The following is a 21,519-nucleotide window of genomic DNA, read 5'->3' as shown; positions in this document are numbered from 1 at the left end:
CTAGTTTGGTACCTATGTGGGTCAACAAACATTTACAGACATCATGGAGTTCAACTATATAATACATACAGCTGGCGTGTATCTAGACTCACCAATGATAGAGAGATTTGATAATGAATGAGAACGTACAAGTTACCTACCCACTGTGGGGGGCCCTATTTGGTAGGCTACACCAGTATTCACATCTCTGCAGCCTATTAATTCCCTTAGAACCTATTACATACATCACTAAGCCCCATGTGCCTCATAGGGCATTAGTGAATGGTCAGGGCGAAATCAGAAAACAGCTGCATCCTCTGTGTGTTGGTGACGGACCCAGTATAAGACTTATCACACTACAACTGGTGTATCTGTTTCCAGGCTGCGCTCCTGTATTTTTTGCAAATGAAGTGTACACAAAACATCATTGATTTTGATTTGAACATCTGGCGCTAGCTCCTGCTTCCGCTAGAACGTGTACTGTAACAAGGTTAGGAAACTAGACACATATTTATACCATATGGACAGGAGCAAGCTGCCTGTGCAGTAATGCTTACACACACTTCAGCAGGACCTGATGCTTGGAGCAGAGGAGTATCGGATCAGGAAGCAGCACAAAGATAAACACAATAGAAGGAACTGCAATGCAGCCAAATCCTTTGCATGTCAGGACTTCATTAAACAAAGAACTTTTTATTACAGAGCCTGGGGCAACGATCCGGGGTTCTTTCTGTACTATGGGTACAGAGTATCTGACAACTGGCTTACATTTGCATGCAGCTTTTTTTTTTTTCAATCAGGATCCTATAAAGAAAGTGTTTGGAATGGAGAAGTGCCGACAAATTGCTTTCCACTGACATGGAACCACGTATAACATCTAAACAACTTCATAAATTATATATGTATATTTTTACATGCGTAGGGATTTTAATGATCTTCTAGAACATAGCAAACGTTAGCTACAGTGATAACCATGGAGCCATCATAGGTATGAAAGGGGAGGATGTGATGTAAAAAGACAGCGTGATTGGACCAATCATTTGTTACCTTTCCCAGGAGATAGTACACCCTACCGTTCCCCTGCATCTGGTGGCTATGAAGTCAGGGGTGAAAAGTTCCCTGGTGACTCATAGTTTTATTTTATTTTGGGAATAATTCCCGTAAAGTGTGTAGTGTTTGATCCATTTTAGATCATCCAGCACCATGGGCATAATTTAATTTCCACTTGTATAATTATCACTTCTCATTCTACTTTTATTACACTCGGCTAAGCACGCGTTCAGGTCTTACCTGGCCTCCAGGAGTAAGGGTGTAAAAAGCCACTTTGTATTCAGGGACATGGTGACTGCTTTCGAATCAACTGCATTTGCAGAAGAGAAACAGAGGCACAAGACCAGGAGAAGTGGCAATGCCTCCATCACGATGCAAGAGGGAACATACAAACGGCTATTCACCTGTAACAGAAAATAAACAGATAAAATGCAACTATTTATCTCACTGTACAAGGATTTAAAATTCAACCAATAGACAGAGATCTCTTGGGACAGAAGGGAATAAGAGAGACATGTCCAATCTCACAAGGAGCAGATAGGAGCATTCAATGCAAGCGCTCTCTCCAATCAGCCTCAAAGCTCTAAGTCAGGGGTGTCCAACCTTTTAGCTTCCCTGGGCCACATTGGCAGACGACGAGTTGGTTTGGGCCGCACATAAGATACACTAACAATAACGATAACTGATCATCCAAAAAACCATAGAAAACATAGTGTATATATATATATATATATATATATATATATATATATATATATATATATATATATATACACTATGGGCATTCAACAAATTCTTTCAGGAGACTGTGCATTCAGCTGGTTAGCATTAAATTCCACATCTGTCACAGCAACATATTTTGTTACTAGTATATTTGTGTGTATCTAAATATAGGTATATGTAGGATATATATATATATATATATATATATATATATATATATATATATATCCCAGGATGAAAGTTACTGCTGGCCACTAAAAGTTCACAGACATTTCAGGACAAGCCCCTGATAAATGTCAGTTTTATTTTATTTAATGCCTCTCACATAGGGAGATAACATGGAACAGATACAGACACTAAATGTCCAAGTATTTGGGATGAGAGGATAAATAGGTTGCAAAAAATCTACAGCTGAAATATATATATATATATATATATATATATATATATATATATAATATGTGTGTATGTATTTTTCAAGCTTTAATATGCGGGTCAGGCTTCGATTATTACTTTAAAAATGAGTAATAAAATAGAAGATCCTATAACATATTGGTTATCATCATCAGCTATTTATATAGCATCACTAGTTCCGCACCGCTATCTTATTATTGCATAATGTTAGACTTGTGAATAACAATTTATATTGTGACTCACATGTACCTGTTATTTGCAGTAAAAAAGTTTATGTTGAAGCCTTATTCTAGCACTTTATGTTTTATGTTTTATTGTTGCTTTGTTCCGAATTCATCTATTTGGAAACCTCCCCTTAAAAATCCTGCGTTTGCCCCTGCATAATCTACACCTTCGTATATCAGTTTCCCAAAGCAAATGCAAGGTTTACAAAGTCATCAGAACATGTATGCTAAAATTACAAATACTCCTTTTTTAAATACTTATTAATTTTATATTTTCATGAACATAACAGAAACCCAAGTAAACTTCTAATATATGGTCACAAAAGGCTTTAAGACAGTATTGGAGAGTAGATATATTAAATTAAATAAAACAAAAAAATCAAGTTACATAAGTATATCACATAATGATAATAACAACAGTATATAAAACCATGGTATATATGGTTAAATCCCAGCCTCACAGCGCTGATCAAGACTGGAATCTTAAGAGCTGACCTCTCTATGCATACCCTATACTATATGTCTGCGCCAACCAGAGAGTACAACTAAGGCTATATGCACATATACTTCAGTCTCTCCTACATTCCATTTCTGACAGGAGAAATGCAACCTCAATTAGATCATTGATTTCCTATAGAAAGACGCCACATCTTGCCCATCTTTCCAAAGTGGATGGCGGATAGAACCTGCTGTACTTCTCCTATCTGCTACATCATCAAACTTTCTAGACTACTGGGTATGTTCAAAACAATCTATTGCACATATCTGTCTTTTCAGGGACAGCCTATGATGCAGACCAATCTAGAAGCTAGTTGGACTTTTTCGAATAGCCAGAGAAAAGTCATCAGCACCTATCGCATTTAGGGTCCAATAGTTGTTTACAAAATAGGAGTTTTTCTAAACTTCCTCTACTCAGGAGAGCGTACATAAAACACTGTGTACCGTAAGCAAATGAAGGGACTTCCAAATATTCTAACAAACCTTGTCAAATCTTAAATTGTGTGCGGGGCCTACCTATGTATTGTTAGATGCTAGTAAGAAACAGAAGGTTTGAACAGATTAAAGATAACTTTGGAAAAGCTAAATACAAAGACTGGTATTAATGGCTCGCTCAGGTGCACTAGAGATGGGGCTGCCATCCGGAGCTCCTCTCCAGTATAGGAAAAGAGGAGGGTGGCACATGGTGCATTATTAAGTCGTCATGGCACCTGAGATTTATTACGCCCTGTCTGACTAGATATTTCTGTACATTGCAGCTCCCCTGATATCTGCCCACTGATACACACAGAACTTTCTCAAAATGTCAGCTAATATTTCAATCTGAGGTTTCAGTTTTATACAAACGCTTCATTCAGTTGTAGACTCCAAGGGGAAAATATCTCCCTCTTGGTTGACAACATAACTCTCTCTCCTGTCACCCAAGCCCGCTGCCTTGGAGTCACCCTTGACTCTGCACTCAGCTTTAACCCTCATATCCAGTTCCTCATTAAATGTTGCCACTTTCTCCCCTGTAACATCACAAAAATGTATCCCTTCATCTCTCAGGAAGCAACCAAAATCCTGCTCTATTCACTCATATTTTCTCTCCTCGACTATTGCAACCTCCTTCTCACTTGTATGACCTTCGGTCCATACAGAATGCTCTGGCCCAGCTCACCTTCCTCTTCTGTCTTCCACTTCCCGTCTGCGTAAATCCCTCCACTGGCTCCCCATACGTTTTAGAATTCAGTTCAAGCTCCTTACTGACACTTCTTCCCTTACATCTCTGACCTGGTTTTGAGGTACATACCTACCTGGCCACTCCGCTTCACCTCTAACCTCTGCCTCAATACACTTCTCATTACCTCCTCCCATGTGCACCTGCAAGACTTCTGCTGTGCTGCCCCCCCATTCTTTGGAACACTCTACCCCGCCTCACTCAACTCTCCCCCATCCTTCAGTTCTTCCAACACTCGCTAAAAACTCACCTTTTCAAGCTTGTCTATCCTACCACGTTTTGACCATCTTACCCATCACCTCCTCTTCCTTCGCCTGTTATCTCCATTGTCTCCCAGTTGGACCTACTGTCTCTCACCCCCCTCCCTCTAGACTGTAAGCTCTCACGGACAGGGTCTTCTCTACCTATTGTCCCATGTCCGTCCACTGTCTGACACCCCTGTACGTCCTGTCATATCTTTTGCTGCACTCCATGTGAGTCCCACAGCATTACTCACACTCCTCTGTGCTACTTATGGGTATTACCTCATCTATTTGTAGATTCTGTATTCGGCGCTACGGAATCTGTGGAGCCTTATAAATAATAATATATAACGTTTCGCAACAATATGGTTGGTTAAACTGTATTTTATTTTTCAATGTTCCATTAACATGGCAGTTAGCACCAAGGTTGGTGTCCACTGGCAAGTTTTGGCATCAGAAAAGACAAGGTCGGTAGGTATGCTTTTAATTTTCTATGACATGTCCAGTACTTTAAATTGGAAGACCAATTACAATAGCATCTGCATATACTTTGTCTGTGAACATCAATATGTTGCACAAACAGCCATTTCCAGTCAATCCAAAATTATACTAACCAAAATATACTGAGGTGGAAGCACAGTCCAACAATGATCCACAACTTATATTAAAACAAGGAGAAGCACACCTGCTACTGCTACTGTATTTGGCAAAGCAGGTAGGTTGTAGCTGCTCTTATTACTTTGCATTGCAGCTTACAGGATATGCAACTTGAGGTTTCCTCCAACAATGGTTACTACACTGCACCCTTTTTACATTATTCTGATTACAGCCACAGAATTAATAAATTAACTGTTCAGCTAGGCAGGAAATGGAGATAGACTATCATAATTATTATTAACCAACTTAATTTACTCCTAATAAGCCCCGATCAGATAACAAAATTAAATATACGCTACCTTCTGTTGCCGGTTCCTAACTCACACTACCACAAGAACACTTCCGCCTCGGGTAGTGATTGTGACGTCACAATACGCAGCGGCCATCTTTTCTTTGGGCAATGTTGGTTTTGTAACCTCATAAAAAGCAACATTATCCGCTGTCCGCTTTATTTCCGTTTACTTGTGATATGTAAAGTGATGGGATTCGTCTACTTAGATTTTATAAACCAAATAATAAAAAATGGAAACATTTCCCTTATCAAAGATGGCGCTGCGCATAGTTATGATGACGAGTCTCAGCAGCTATGAAATGCTGGAGGGACACTATGTTCTGCTTTCATTTTAAAACTTTTTTTTTTTTATTGGCAGGCGCACAGTGTATAATGTATTAGTGTCCAAAGACGTGTCCACTGCTCTGAAGAAATTACTTCAAGTGGAGACAGACTCTGATCAGATTTCCTAGCTTGGAGCCAATATGTTGCAGGAAAAGTATTTCATTTTGGGCAATGTATTAGCAGCGTGACTACAGCATGGCCATCACCTCAAAAATGATTGTTCTTGATGTTTATTCATTTTCACATATGACTTTTAACGTTGAAGCTTACTTGGAGTTTGCATTGCTGTGTTGAACCTTAATATTATGCACTCTGAAAAGTGTTTTGTCATGATGTGCCAAGGGAGAGTGATAATCATATGTATGCCATGGGGGGTTTACAGACTTGTAGTAAATATTGCCTCCTTGGAGCAGTGCTAATAGCTGTAATCACTATTTCTAATTTTGGGAGACGTGAAAAAGTACTGCAATATCGAGGGCCTGCTGTGTAAACACTATGTGACATATATTATGCAATTATAATAAACAGTTTATTACTTATACCTGGGTATTTATTATTCATGAATTTTAATTTGTATTTTCTGTCTTTAACTTTAGCACCATTTATTATTTCTTTGTTGTATTTTTCCAAGCTGCAGATTTCTCAGTCAAGAGGCAGCCTAGTTACTATTCCTGATATTGTTGATTTATTTAGCACCCTGTAGCTTGTTTTTGTGTGGTTGTGTTTTGAGCTTAGAGCTTGAAGACGGCAGTGACTACAGATACAACATTTTGCTGCTTCTGATGGAGCTGGGCAGATTGGGGCATTCCTTCTTACATGCAGACTGAGCACTAGAATGTGTCTTGTATTGCATGAAAATGCAAAAATTAGGTTTCATGTTGTGGGAAAAGTTGTTCACATGTGCTCAGCCTACAAAATATTTTTTTTTGTGGCATAGTGATTATCATTGTTGTTTCACATCACTGGGGTAATGGGTTTGATTCCTACCATGGGCTTATCTATGTGGAGTTAGTATGTTGTGACCGTGTCTGCGTGGGTTTCCTCCTACACAGTCCAAAAACATACTGATCGGTTAATTTGCTTCTGACAAATAAAATGAACCCTGGTGTGTGGTGGGGAATTAAGACTGGAAGCACCAATTGGATAGGGACTGAGGTGGATGCTTCCATTAAAAAGCAACTGAGTGTGCGCTATGTGGCTGCCTCCAAGGACAGGCTGGGCTGGGTGCAGAAGGGTATCTGCCTTCCAGGCCGGTCCCATAGTGGCCTACCTTGAGCTGGGTCACTGGACCACCTGCATTTTTTTCCCTTAAAATGTTACTAATAGGCTGCTGAATTAAGTCTTGCACCCCAAGCTAAAATTTGCCAGCCCTCCCCTGGCTGCCTTACCCACTGCAACAATGTAAAGTGATTTGAGCCCAATTGGGAGAAAGACGCTTTATAAATAATATATTAAGACTATAAAAAGTACAAAGCCAATTAACCACACTTGCTGGAAAACCATACCGCCCAAGCAGAGGTCAGAGGTCATCATGATTTATCTGATCAGAAGCAATAGACTGATCCAATGCTATCAGGTACATTCCCCATTTCTCATCCGTACACCGTTCCAGAGACTCCCAGATGCCTAGGAGCGCACTAAAGGCACTGCACCCTTTCACAGTGCAGTGCTATGAAGGAGAAAGTGGTAGATTAGAATATTTCATTAGTCTGTTGAAAAGTACTTTTGCCAGAATCTTACGATCCACATTGAGAAGAGTGATGTGGCGCCAATTCTCAATTCTGCATGGGTCTTTGATAGTGGAATAAGGGCAGAAACCCTCATGGAGGGAAGGAGTAATCCGTCACCCAGGGCTCTTGTTAAAAACCTCCATGAGGTGAGGAACCAAGAGATCTGAGTATTACAAGGCTCTAAAGGCCTTGCAATACTCAGATGTTAGACCAACTGGGCCTGGGGATTTTTTTCACGGACAAGCTGTCTATGGCCCTCTTTGACTTCGTCTACCGTTATATCTGTCTCCAGGTCTTTCAAGCCAGCATGATTGCCCCTCAGGCCTGGGGTCTCCTGCAGAAATTGCTTCATCTTTTCTCTGTTAAATGCTATCTTGCCGAGGAGATCAGAGTAAAAGGACTTAACACCCAAGTTGCCGTCCCGTTTGCTGTGGAAGATGCCTTGGCCATGAGTGACCATTTTGACCACAAAGGTTGCGTACAATCTGGCTACATTCACTTGCTGTATGTCCTAGCTGCTGACACATCGAACACTTTTTATCTGTGCATGTAATATTGAGGTGTCTAAATGAACCGCATTTGTGACACTGGCGAGGCTGTCCTGCATAAAAACATTGTAATCTGTCTCTCCCAATATAAGCGGCAGAGGGAATGTGGACAGGTCCTGTGTCAAAATGGCGGAAATTTAACCAGGTTGACTATGCTCCATGATTTTAGTAGACATATTAACATTTGCAATGTCACTGTTATCTTTCATAGACAGCTATCAGTAATGTCTAAGCAACAATAATACTATGATCAATATTAGGAATTTTGAGGCTGGAGCCTTCATCCAGGCCGCCTTCACCCTGCTTAGAAGATCCGCAAGAGGTATTCCCCACAGCCCCCTGCTCAGGGACTGGCTGCCCAGACTTATTGCATCCACCTTAGGGTAGTCACTGGGGTTTCGGCTGCCTCCTTAACACATACAGCCATTTCCTCGCATCTAATATTTTCCAGGTTATAAGGATCACACCTTCACTGCTTGGCTGCAAACTGTAGCTTTTCCCTGGGCCAAGGCAAAATCAAGGCAAGGCCCTGAGCCTTGATTTTCATGCCTCAGGTCTTCATTTTTATCCAGGCTGCTGCTCTCTGATGAAGGAACTGGAGGCTTTGCAGGCCTTACAGCCTGGGGACTCTCCTGGGGAGGATCCCCAGGAGCCTCCATCTTTCTGGGTTTACTCCCAGGAACCACTGCTTACTCTGGAGCTTCACCAAAACACTACACAGCTTCAGCTACTGGCCTTGGAACGCATTTCTGAGCTCTGCTCTATGTACTGTAATATCCTTCACCTCCTACTCCACTCTCTGCCTTCACATAACGTCGTCATCATCATCATCAGCAGCTATTTATATAGCGCCTCTAATTCCGCAGAGCTGTACAGAGAACTCACATCAGTCCCTGCCCCATTGGAGCTTACAGTCTAAATTCCCTAACATACACAGACAGAGAGACTAAGGTCAATTTGATAACAGCCAATTAACCTACCAGTATGTTTTTGGAGTGTGGGAGGAAACTGAAGTACCCAGAGGAAACCCACGCAAACACGGGGAGAACATACAAATTCCATACATATAAAGCCATGGTTGGGAATTGAACTCCTGACCCCAGTGCTGTGGGGCAGAAGTGCTAACCACTAAGCCACCATGCTGCCCAACTTGTTGAGAGCTGTGAGCCTGTGTGTGTCTGCCAGTCATACTTTATACCCTCCAGAAAGATTTTGAAAATGAGATAATGATTTATAGGAAGACAGCTAAGAAAAATGACAGATGCATACTTAAAATGTACTTTACTTGCTATTTAAAGAAGAAAAAAAAACTTTACGTGGGATTGCGGCATTAAAGAAGGTTGTCTCTTTGGTGCTGTGACAGCTCAAGACTGTGTTTCATTAAAACATGAGAGAGACTTGTAAGAGTTGTTTCCTGTCATGTTCCATTATTAGAGAGCCTTTCTTTTCTGTCTTGTATGATTCAATAATGATATTCTATTAGACAAAGATTATCAGACAGTTTTTTCTGCTGGATTCCAAAAGTTAAGTTAGAAGAATCTTTTCCAAACAGAGCTGGCTTAGGAGTAGCTGGCTTAGGAGTAAGACAGTTGAGCCAGCCTTTTTTTTTTTTTTTTTGGTAATAAATCTTCATCAAGAAAGGGGGAAGCTACATTCCTGCAATTATTGTTTGACTGCATGTACTGGTGATGTCATTATAATCGCTCTGGGGGAGTTGAGGCTAGATTTCCCAGTCACCTTGGGCCTCACATTTTGTTGAGCCAGTTTTGTGTGTAACCTCAAAGGCGGAAGTGTGTCCTTCCTGGTCTGAAAGTAAGTGGTATCTGTTGAAATCACAGAGGGCTATTACATCTAGCGTCATCTTTCTTTTCCAGAGTTATGAATCTGTGACACCAACATCTCTCTTCCAACTCAGTATTAGCAGAATTTATATATAAAGTGTTTTACTAGGAAGAAATACATTGAGAATCACCTCTCCATTTAAAAGTATGTTATGGCTACATCAAATACTATTGTGATTACAAATAGAAGGCATTAATAATTATAATCACGCCAGCAAATTCTGTAGAGCTTTACAACTGGGAACAAATACAGTAATAAACAATACTGGGTAATACAGACAGACAGAGAGGTAAGAAGGCCCTGCTAGCAAACTTACAATCTATGGAACAGTGGGAGATTGATAGTTGAGGTTAAGCGCTACATATTGCATATTGGTCCAGCCAGATTGCAAAGGTAAAAAGTGCTTAGTGGGCTATATGATCCAGTCACACAGCAATATTGGCCAAAGGGTTGTTGTCTTGTGTGAACTGTGTAAAGGGTGGTAATAGGGTAACCTAGGGAGGTTAAGAGAGTGGTTGAGGAATTTTATAAGCTTGCCTGAAGAGGTGAGGTTTCATAGAAGACTAGATGATAGTCTTATTGTGTGAGGGAGGGAATTCCACAAAGTGGTTACAGCCGTAAAAAAGTCCTGTAATCGGGAATGGGAGCAGGTAATGAGTGAGGATGAGAGACGCAGATCTTGTGCAGAACAGAGCTGTCGATTTGGGAGATATTTTGAAACAAGTTAGGAGATGTATGTTGGTGCAGTTTTGGTGATGGCCTTGTATGTTAGTAGAAGTATTCAATATTGGATTCGATGAAATATAGGCAACCAATGTAGAGATTGACAGAGTGGCTCAGCAGTGGAAAAACGATTTGCAAGGAAAATCATTCTAGCCGCTGCATGCAAAATAGAATGTAAGGGTGAGAGTCTTACTTGGGGAAGACCAGTATAGATGGAATTACAATAGTCAATGCAGGAGATGATGAGGGCATGAATAAGTTTTTGCAGTGTCTTGTGTGAAATATTGTGTGTATTCTGGAAATGTTTTTTTAAAATGTATGGGACATGATTTAGACATAGATTTGATGTGGGAAACAAAGGATAGTTCTGAGTCAATGATCACACCTAAGCAACGAGTTTGTGGGGTAGGATTAATTGTCCTGTTGTTAACAGAAATAGAAATGTCAGGTAGGTAACGTCTGTTGGTGGGTGGGAATATTATTAACTCTGTTTTTGAAAGATTGAGTTGAGTTGAGTTGGCGAGAGGACATCCAAGAAGAAATGGCAGAAAGTTGACAGTCGATAAAGCAAGTAAACACAAATGGTGAGAGATCAGGAGAGGATGGATAAATTTCATACTGAAATCTAAAGGACCTTATCAGTTTTCCAAGCGAAATGGTACAGGCACAGTGATCTAGCGATTTGTGAAGGTTTAGGATGAAGAGTATAGGTGATATGGTAGGGCGATAAGAAGACATCTTCAATTCTGGGATTAAATGAAGAGAGGGTGCCAGGAAGGAATTGTTTGTCGATTAAGATGGTACAATTTCAACTTGGATCTTATTAATCTTGTCCTTGAAGTAGGAAACAAGATCTTGGCCACTCATAGTAGTCATAGGATTTGGGGTGGGAGGGTTGAGAAGAGATATAAATGTGTTTGGTGTTAGAAGTCTGAGCAGAGTATGTTTGTTTATCAGTGTCCAGAGCATTTCGATAGGAGTGGTATCATCATTATTTATATAGTGCCACCAATTATGCAGCACTGTACAGAGAATATCTGTCACTCACTCACATCAGTCCCTATCCATTTGGAGCTTACAGTCTAAATTCCCTAACACACAGACAGACAAACTAGGGTCAATTTGATAGCAGCCAGTTAAACTATTAGTATGTTTTTGAATTGTGGGGGAAACCGAAGCACCCAAGTAAAACCCACACGAGCACAGGGAGAACATACAAACTCCACACAGATAAGGCCATGGTCAGGAATCAAACGCACGACCCCAGCGCTGTGAGGCAGAACTGCTAACCACTAAGCCACACTGCTGCTCTTGTACGAGATTTAAGCCATTGATGTTCAGCTTTGTGAAGATGTTTTGTTACTTTAGTGTCCCTCGGCTGACATCGAAGTCAACACAGAGTATGAAGAAGAACTGGAACCACTTGATCAAGGGATGTTATTAGAGTTCGGTGAAAAAGAGGTGCTGCCATATCAGGAGAGGAGAACGGAGAAATTGCAGGTATTTGGTAGAGTTTGACAGCAGTGAGGTTAAAGTACTGGGAGAGAGCTTGTAGCTTATAAGGTGATGATCCAAGAGGATGAAAGGAGTGTTAAGGAAATTGAAGCACAGTCTAGAGAAAAGAAGATCAAGGCAGTGGCCATCCTGATTTGTAGAGGAGTCAGTCTACTGGGAGAGGCAGAGGAAGTTAGAGAGCAGTTTGGAAGCACAAGTAGAATGTGGATTATTAGTGGGGATGTTAAAATCACTCATTATGAAAGTGGGGATATCGGACGATAGTAAACGAGAGAGCCAGGTAGAAAAATGTTCAAGAAATTGTTGGTGTGGTCCAGGGTAGGGCGATATATCAAGCAACAAGCCTAGAGAATGGGTTATAAATCTGAATAGCATGTACTTCAAAAGAAGTGAACATGATTGATAGGACATTTGGAACTGTGAATGTGTAATGTGGGGAAATAAGTAGTTCAACCCCACCTCCATGTCTGCCCTTGGGTCTGGGGGTGTGGGTGAAATGGAGGCCACTGTGTGAAAGGGCTGCAAGTGAGGCAGTGTCTGATTGTATGAGCCAGGTTTCTATTATTGCTAGAAGGTTGAGGTTGTTTGGGAGGGTGCATTCCAAAAGGCACATTTAAAGGATTTTGAAAGAGATGGAAGACAGGTGATGTGTTTGAGGTTTGCTGGATTTCGGTAGTGTTTGATGTGTGGGAGATAGCTAGGTGCTTGATTCTATACACTTCTGGCAACGGGTCTGATTGAAACACCTCAATTCAATAACTATCAGGTGTGGCCAAATACTTTTGTCCATATAGTATATATATATATATCCGTATGATGCCATTTTGATTGGATTTTTAATATTAGTGTTTGTGTATTATTAACATTAATACTTGCGTGCCATAATATTTGTCAAAACGAGGCTTGGACTAAAAAAACAGACGTTGACACGCTTCACTGGAAGGGCACGAACCCGGAAGTGGTCATGCTTTCCAACATGCGATCCAAGAGTACATGACGAGCTTCTGGCTTCACTGTTTTCATTTATGAAATCTATTGTAAGATTTATATTTTTTATTGCCAACTATTAACTATGTCTGGGATGTATATCCTATTGTAAATAATGATTATACATATCTGTTTTAAATGGGACATTTAATTAGATAGAGGGGCCTATGTGATTGGCCAGAGGGTCTTTAAATAGCATTAGGGCATTCAGCTTCTATGCACCTTGGCAAAGACTTTTGTTAGTTGAAACATGTTGGAGCAGCGAAGCTGAATGTGATTTTTTATACATCTTTTGGATGGTGAATTGGCCTCTTTCCTGGTTACCATCAAAGATTGGGCACAAATTTCAGTGTCTGAATTACGCTGTGGCATTTGTGGAAACAGATCTGTACATGGTCATTGTACCTCCATCTTTCTGATAGGAGAGTCTGGATACATCAATTTTTATGTTTTTTAAATGTTTGTCTTAATGTGAGTGCAAGGGATTTAATGCTTTTTACGGTTCCCAAACGGTATTATGCTAGATTCTCTTTGTTCCTATTACCTTTCTGCTATATGACGGGATATATAAGGAGAATTTGATCCTCTAAGTAAAGGTTCAAGGGAATGAAAGTATAACATTGAAGTGCGTGCATAAGAGAACCTCTAGTAAGTGCATTAACACTAGGGGGCAGCACATTGGGAGAGTGTTCTTCACTAGGACCACCGTTTTACAAGGGAGACCTCTACTTACTCACATGAAGGGAGCACTTTGGTTGGAAAGATATTGGTTGCATCTAGAAGTACTTGTTCTTTGAAATATTATTCTATGTTTTGTTTATTATGATATCATCTCTGTAAATAGTGCTATACTATTGTGAATTTCTTTTTATGTGAACTTTGATCGAAAAATGTTCTATGGGGGGATAAAAAAAAACCTGAAGACAGCATGGAGAAAATGTAAGTATAATTTATTTTTTTTATACCAGATCTAATGGGAAGTACTGACAGCACCTGAAAGGGTTCGAAATTTGTATAAAGATGTGTATTGCAGGAAGGGTGAAGGATCATTATCAGCAGCAGCTATTTATATAGCGCTACTAATTCCGCAGCGCTGTACAGAAACCTCACTCACATCAGTCCCTGCCCTATTTGGGCTTACAGTCTAAATTCCCTAACATTCACACAGACAGACAGAGACAGACTAGGGTCAATTTGATAGCAGCCAATTAACCTACCAGTATGTTTTTGGGATGTGGGAGGAAACCGGAGCACCGGGAGAAAACCCACACAAACACGGGGAGAACATACAAACTCCTCACAGATAAGGCCATGGTCAGGAATCGAACTCATGACCCCAGTGATGTGAGAAGGATTATATTGTTCTAAAGATAATGCCATGAAAGGTTAATCAGAAAAGCAATTTGTTAAATATTGAGATTGAAAAAGAAAGGGCAATAAACTTGAGGATAATAAAAAACCAAAATACCTAGTTGAAGTAGCTTCTTTCTGGATGTCTTCAACTGTTGTTCCCCGTTTGTTTAACTGTGTTGTTTAGCTGTGTTTCCCAATACTTTATGAGAAAACACACTTGGGGCTAGATTTACTAAACTGCGGGTTTGGAAAAGTGGAGATGTTGCCTATAGCAACCAATCAGATTCCAACTGTCATTTATTTAGTACATTCTACAGAATGACAGCTAGAATCTGATTGGTTGCTATAGGCAACATCTCCACTTTTTCCAAACCCACAGTTTAGTAAATATACCCCGTAGTGTAGGAGAGCCCAAACCTCTGACACAATGGACCCTACTCTGTGTGTGTCTGGTAAAGAATTTAGACTGTAGGTTTGAATAGGGCAGGGACTGCTGTGAATGTTCTCTGTAAAGCACTGTGTAATATAGTGGGGGTATATAAATAAATATTTATAACAATGTGGTACCCTGTGGAGTTTTATGGTTGACGCTCCCCTTTCTGGGTGAGAGAGAATCACCACACCAAGAGGGGTGAAATTCCCCAGCTGGGGCTAGACACCAATAAATGCACTCGTTAAAGGAAATACGTTTTTTATAAGTGGGTTGATCACTAGGTAAGGATATGTGTAAGAGTTCAGACTCTTACGGTTTACTATGAACTTTGCATACATAAACCTTTTTCCTCAACATTGACTATCTTCATTGTAATTTAATTATGTCTCTGCTTACTGCATTGTATTAACCCTTTTATTCCCTTCTATAACTCCTTATTGAGAGTTTTGTCTTCGCTGTCCTTTCTTACTTTGGATCTGTAGTGAACGTCACCGTTAAATATTCCAGTCTTATTTACTATATAACCTTTACTTATAATCAAAGTGAGTCTGCATTCAGTAAATGTTAACTGTTTTAGTGCCATAAGTCTCTATAATTAAAATCCTTTGTTTTAACTGTGCAAAATCTTTGGGGAATAATTCCTATTAATATCTGCTGCTCTAGCAGTCTGCTGGGCCTGCATTGGACTCTCCAGTTTTCAAATTCTGGTGCATGGCATTGAGTATCTCCTTTCCTTTCTCCCCCCCACTCTCCTCTTACTATCCTTTGGTTGTCAGCTGTCCCTCACTGATTTCTTTCTCTTTGTTCTCAGGCTCCTCACACAGACCACCTGACTCCATAAGTCTAACCCGGCGGTTCCCAAAGTGTGCGCCACGGCTCCCATGGGTGCCGCGGAGCTGTCACTGGGGTGCCGTGGGCCAGGCAAAAAAAAAGAAGGAAACAGAAACTTACCAATCCGCACGGCGTCGGGACCCAGCAGCCTCCTCTCTCCCGCAGCTGTCACTGACGTCATTCAGTGACAGCTGCGGGAGAGTAGGCTGCTGGGTCCCGGAGCCGCGTGGATTGGTAAGTTTCTGTTTTCTTCTTTTTTTTTTTTTGCCTGGAGCGGGGCAGAGGGAGGGGGACAGAGAGCAGACCGAGGGCAGAGGAGGGGGAGGACAGATGGCAAAGGAGGAGGACAGAGGGAATAGGAGGAGGGGGACAGAGAGCAGACCGAGGGCAGGGGAGGAGGAGGGCAGATGGCAAAGGAGGAGGACAGAGGGCATAGGAGGAGGGGGACCAGGGGCGGATCTAGAAAAATGCTGTACCCGGGGTGATTTGGGGGGGGGGGCGATTTAGGCCCCGCCCCTTTCTAACATCTTAGGTGTTTTAAACACAGTCAGAGCAGCCGGGCAGCACACTGTCCCTGCCTGTCACGGCTGGACGGACCTGCACATACTGTGCAGCCGTCGGCAGCAAGTGTCTGCTAGGGGGGACAGAGGGCAGACCAGGAGGACAGAGGGCAGAGGGGGACAGAGGGCAGATGAGGAGGGCAGAGAACAGAGGAGGAGGGGGACAGAGGGCAGACCAGGAGGACAGAGGAGGGGGACAGTGGGCAGAAGAGGGGGGCAGAGAGCAGAGGAGGGGGACATATGGCAGAGGAGGGGGACATATGGCAGAGGAGGAGGACAGATGGCAGAGGAGGGGGAGAGAGGGCAGAGGAGGGGGACAGCGTGAGAGATGGCAGAGGAGGGGCCAGCGTGACAGAGGGCAGAGGAGGGGGCCAGCATGACAGAGGGGGCAACGTGAGAAAGGGCAGTGTGCCTGGTTGCAGAGGGGGCAGTGTGCCTGGTTGCAGAGGGGGCAGTGTGCCTGGTTGCAGAGGGGGCAGTGTGCCTGGTTGCAGAGGGGGTAGTGTGCCTGGTTGCAGAGGGGGCAGTGTGCCTGGTTGCAGGGGGGCAGTGTGCCTGGTTGCAGAGGGGGTAGTGTGCCTGGTTGCAGAGGGGGCAGTGTGCCTGGTTGCAGAGGGGGCAGTGTGCCTGGTTGCAGAGGGGGCAGTGTGCCTGGTTGCAGAGGGGGCAGTGTGCCTGGTTGCAGAGGGGGCAGTGTGCCTGGATGCAGAGGGGCATTTTTGCATACAACTAAATAAGTATTTCTGTCGTGACCTAAATACTTATTACAACTTGTTGACCCAACTACCTCTAAAACAGGACTGTTCAGTAATTATTTTGGAGGGGTGCCTTGAAAAAATTTGGAGACTCTAAGGGTGCCGCGAACTGCAAAAGTTTGGGAACCACTGGTCTAACCTAAATTAACATAGACAACTAACATTGTTTATCAGTGCCCTTGTGTAAGTGCCCTAAGCTACATTAGTCTTGTAAACAGTTTAGGTCAACATTGCAATAGTCAGATTACTGGCCCTTTGAGAACTAATAGGAAAAGAACAATTGATGGCAGATGTGTATCAAACGTTAAGAACTGTAAAGCTGGGTACACACTACACGGTTTTCATACAGTAATCGGCTCAATCAGCCGACATACAACTGCTCGTTCAAAAGTCGGGTCAGTGTGTGCAGTGACACGATGGTCGAAAGTCTGCCCAAATGGACGATTGTCGCCTCATTTGGTTGGTCGTACCGTTTAATATTTTCGTTCCAATCTCGTTTCCGTTGTGTACTGTGTATAAACTTCCGACCGATCCACAACAGTGAGTACGAAATTACAGTCATTGCACACGACAGCATGGCTGTAAAAAGTCGCTAAAGGGACGTCTGCTCTTCTCTTTATCGTCCTAAACAAGGCTAGTGTGTATGCAGTCCATGGACCGAGCGATCGGACCATCGATCGCATGTAAAATTGCTCGGCATAAAAAGTTGGTGGAAAATTCTGTAGTGTGTACCTAGCTTAAGTAAGGATAACGCCACCAAAATGAAAAGTTTTTAGTTTTGGGTGAAATTATGTGAGGTAAATAAAAGGAGAAAATCACACTTACCTGCACTTCACTGATCCTGAGGTCCAGAAGTTCCTGCAATACCTATAATGGTCCAAGCAGGAGATCTTGACTTTTGGTCAAAGCTGGACTATTCTGAAGATTCTAATGGTATTGTCAAGACTCCTCCACCATGACCTCATACAGAGGAGAGACCTTGACGACGCCACAAACAACATGGCCATAGCAACGGGTATTTTGCAGCTTGCTCTTTATTGGCCAGAAACTATTAAAACTGGCGTCTGCTTTAATGTCACCAGTCAAGAGATGACTCCAAGCGCTATCTCTTCACGAAATAAAGACGCACCTACTTAGGTCAGTTATTTCAGGTGCTTGATCTGGTACTCTGTAGTTTAGTAGTGGTAGTATTTGATGTATCTAACTGGCTATTCACAACTCCAATAAATGTGAGTTACGCTTTAATCTTTAGTCATCAAGTGGACAGGCCGTGTTTTGTTTTCCCCGTGGAAAGTTAAGCAGTTATGTGGCAATTTTTGTAAGTAGTGTTGGGCTCACTACAAACTGGGCATTTTATATAACTTATTGTTTTTGTTTTCAATAAAATTACAACATTTTTGAATGTGCTCTGAAGTTATTTTAATTTCCAGTAAGACTAAAAATGATAATTAACCATCTTTAAACCTCTTGGATGTTTACGTAGCCCCCTGCATACACATCTGTGCGGTGTATGTGCATCCTCTTGGCACCTATCTCACGGTCAGTCATTCTCAGGCACTGGTGGGGTTAAAGTGAACAAGTTCCCCTGTACATGCAGGTTTAGTAATATAGTAGTTGATGAGCAGCTGGCACAGGTGTTGTAGCACAGTATAATCACAGCTGTTATGAAGAATGGGACCATCTCTCAAGGGTGAAATAAATGCAAAGGTTTATTATATCTTGTTTCTCCCCTACAACAACACACATGAAGGCAGTGGCTCAAGAACTGACACTCTGTTTCAGTATTATCTCAACCTCTTGCCTCTACACCACCAGTCTCATTCATTGAGGTTTTATTTCTCTCTCTCTCTGCTAGCAGTCACCTCAAGCTCCTCAGGTGCAGACTTAGCACATATGACCATGTAATTTCCCATGTCCACCTTCCCAGCCCTCACTACAGAATTTCCCTGAAGATACAGTTTACTACACTGCACACCAGTTTACTGTATTGGACTCTCACACACATCTCTCTGACGATGGCTTCTTAAGTGTAGACCCAGGCCTGCTAGTGATTGCTCTTTTCCAGCTACTCAGCGCTCACTACTCCATTTCCTGACAGGTCAGGTTTACTACTCTCTGCACCAGATTCCTACGCGGAGCTCTCATGCACTCAACATTGCAGACTCATCTGTCTGCTCACTCTGTATTCCCATTAGGGGTTAGGCCAAGCTTACAATCCCGCAACACATTGTCTGTCACGCCCTGGGGGTTGTACCTCGCAAACACACAGGGACATCTCCTGCATTAATGGGAAATTCCATTTATGTAAGTTTAAGGAACATATGGAACCAGATAAATAGTATTGGACACCACCTAGTGAAATATGAAATTATTCCCCTATTTTTTTTTCCACCTCTTCTTCCAATTACAATTTCTTCTTTCTTCCATGGTTCCTGTTCACCAAGGGGTGAACAGGAAGGGGTTTTTCAAACTGCGGGTTTGAAAAAGTGGAGATGTTGCCTATAGCAACCAATCAGATTCTAGTTATCATTTTGTACAATGTACTAAATAAATGATAACTAGAATCTGATTGGTTGCTACATCTCCACTTTTTCAAACCCGCAGTTTAGTAAATCTAGCCCCAAGTGTTTTCGGCACATCTACTAGTAAACAGGGATATTCACCAACCTGTACAAGTAATTAAAAAACATTGTAGTCAGAGTTTTCTCATTTCCCTCTTCCTTCCCCATCCATTAAAACAAGTGCTGGTAGGCAGCCAGCAGCGCCCCTTGACCTATAATAAGCCATTATAGAAAATGATTTTTGCAAAGGGCTTTGCATAGCAACAAAAAAAGGGGGACTGGGGGCGGCCACCTTACTGCTTTTTGAGGTGCATGAAAACTGAGGCCCTGTTCATTTCCCTGATAGCACTTTGCACCACCCCTTCCCTTCTGCACGATTGGGGGAGAGCTAAAAGAAAAATATTTTTAGCTGTAGGTGTCCTTTAAGTGCCGCAGAGGAGATAAAATGCTTTTTTTTCCACCAGAGAGAATAACAACGATTAGCAAATGATCCTATTATAAACTGGGGGTAGGAGGTTGTGGATTAGAGCTTTGTCTCATCACTGATTAAATACCATTAAAAGCCTGTTTAAGCTTTGCAAACCCACCGTTATGGAACTGTTCATAACAGCTTTTACAACAATCTGAAGCAAAGAAGGAGCCCAGCATGACTATATCTAGAGCCAAGGATGCCGTTTCTGGCAATGATGGCACTGGAGCAACGATGCTGTCTTTCTGCACAGCAGGAGTGAAGCCACAGCTAAGTTAAAGAGGTTTGCTCAGTCCTCTGGGGAGGAAACTGCTGGTGGCTCCCAGGAGCAGTAACAAGAGCCTAGGAAGGCAGAGCTGGGGAGGTGGAGCACAAGATAAACATTCTAGGCCAAGATGTTAAGACAATGTTACATATTTTTGGATGCATCTGTCTATAAATAAGAGGACAAAGAGAACAGACTCTACAGGCATAACGTAATAATACATTTGTAATAATTGTCTTAGTATAATTATTGTCTGTGATTTGTCGGTGCCACACCGCACTTGACAGTGGGTAAAACAGAACATACATCAGACAGGGACATACAAAGTAGACAAAGTAAATGCAGACATGAAAACAAAGCATGGGGGGGGGGCTGCTCATGAGAGAGCTTACAGTCGTAGCTGAGACAAGAGGAGAAGTGTGGCTCAGAGTGGAGATTGGGACAGCTGGGCAGGTGTACGTAAGTGTGAGTAGTATAGGTAGGCTGTAATGGAGATTTTTAAGAGAGTGATTAAATATTTGAAGGCTGGAGATATTCCCATGGGGTGTAGAAAGGAATTCCATAACTGGATACTGACAGACACAAGACAAGACGCAGATCAGAGGTATATCTAAGAGGGCATTAAGATTGAGATATATGAGGGGATTGTAGGTGAAGGTGAGTAATATGAATTGAATTTTAGCAGACATGGGAAGGCAGTGTGGGGATTTGCAGAAGTGGAGCTGCAAGAGAGGAAGATCAGTCTCGCTGTGTCGTTTAGGATGGATTGAAGCAGGGAAAGATGGGTGAGGGGAATGCCAGGTAGGAGGAGGTTGTGTTGAATTGATGAGGTAGATGAGAGAACGGGGTAGCGTTTTGGTTATATCTTGCATAAGAAACGGGTGTATCCTAGCAATATTACAAAGATGGCAGCCTGGGCGAGGGACTGGATGTGAGGCAGAAGCCCTCTGGACCAAGAGATAAATGTGTACGTTGGAAAAAAAAAGCAGAGGGCAGAGAAAAGAGGCTTGTGGGACCCCAGCAGATAGTGGGAGTATCAGGGAAGGAAGTGAACCTGAAAGCATTGAGTCATGAAGGTAATGGCATGAAGGGTGTGGAGGAGAAGAAGATGATTAACGGTGTAGAAGGCAGTAAAGATGACCAGAAGGATGACTACTAAGAAATTAACTAGACTTTGCCCTCACAAAAGTGACCTTCTTTCAGCAGTCTCAGTGGAATATTGAAAGTAGAAGTCGGATTGCATAGTGTCAAGGAGAGAAATAGGGCAGTAGTTGGTGAGAGAGGCTGGGTAAGGTTTCTTTAGGATTGATGAGGTGAGCGCCTGT

General features: G+C 42.2%; 1 protein-coding gene across 2 annotated transcripts in view; it reads right to left on the bottom strand.

Moving 5' to 3' along the window:
• UGGT1 (UDP-glucose glycoprotein glucosyltransferase 1) overlaps nt 1–5,372 on the bottom strand; it is a 41,050-nt gene extending 35,678 nt beyond the window's left edge. For both annotated transcript variants that reach the window (XM_075201526.1, XM_075201527.1), the window contains exons 1-2: nt 5,306–5,372; nt 1,270–1,433 (exon numbers count right to left, since the gene is read on the bottom strand). In XM_075201526.1, coding sequence (XP_075057627.1) covers nt 1,270–1,397 — 128 coding nt within the window. In that variant the 5' untranslated portion in view covers nt 1,398–1,433; nt 5,306–5,372. The remainder of the gene's footprint in view (nt 1–1,269; nt 1,434–5,305) is intronic.
• Between the last annotated feature and the right edge of the window lie 16,147 nt (nt 5,373–21,519).

The sequence above is a fragment of the Mixophyes fleayi genome, chromosome 3 (assembly GCF_038048845.1).
Source record: "Mixophyes fleayi isolate aMixFle1 chromosome 3, aMixFle1.hap1, whole genome shotgun sequence".
Lineage (NCBI taxonomy): Eukaryota > Metazoa > Chordata > Amphibia > Anura > Limnodynastidae > Mixophyes > Mixophyes fleayi.
This window is presented reverse-complemented; position numbering and strand designations above follow the sequence as displayed.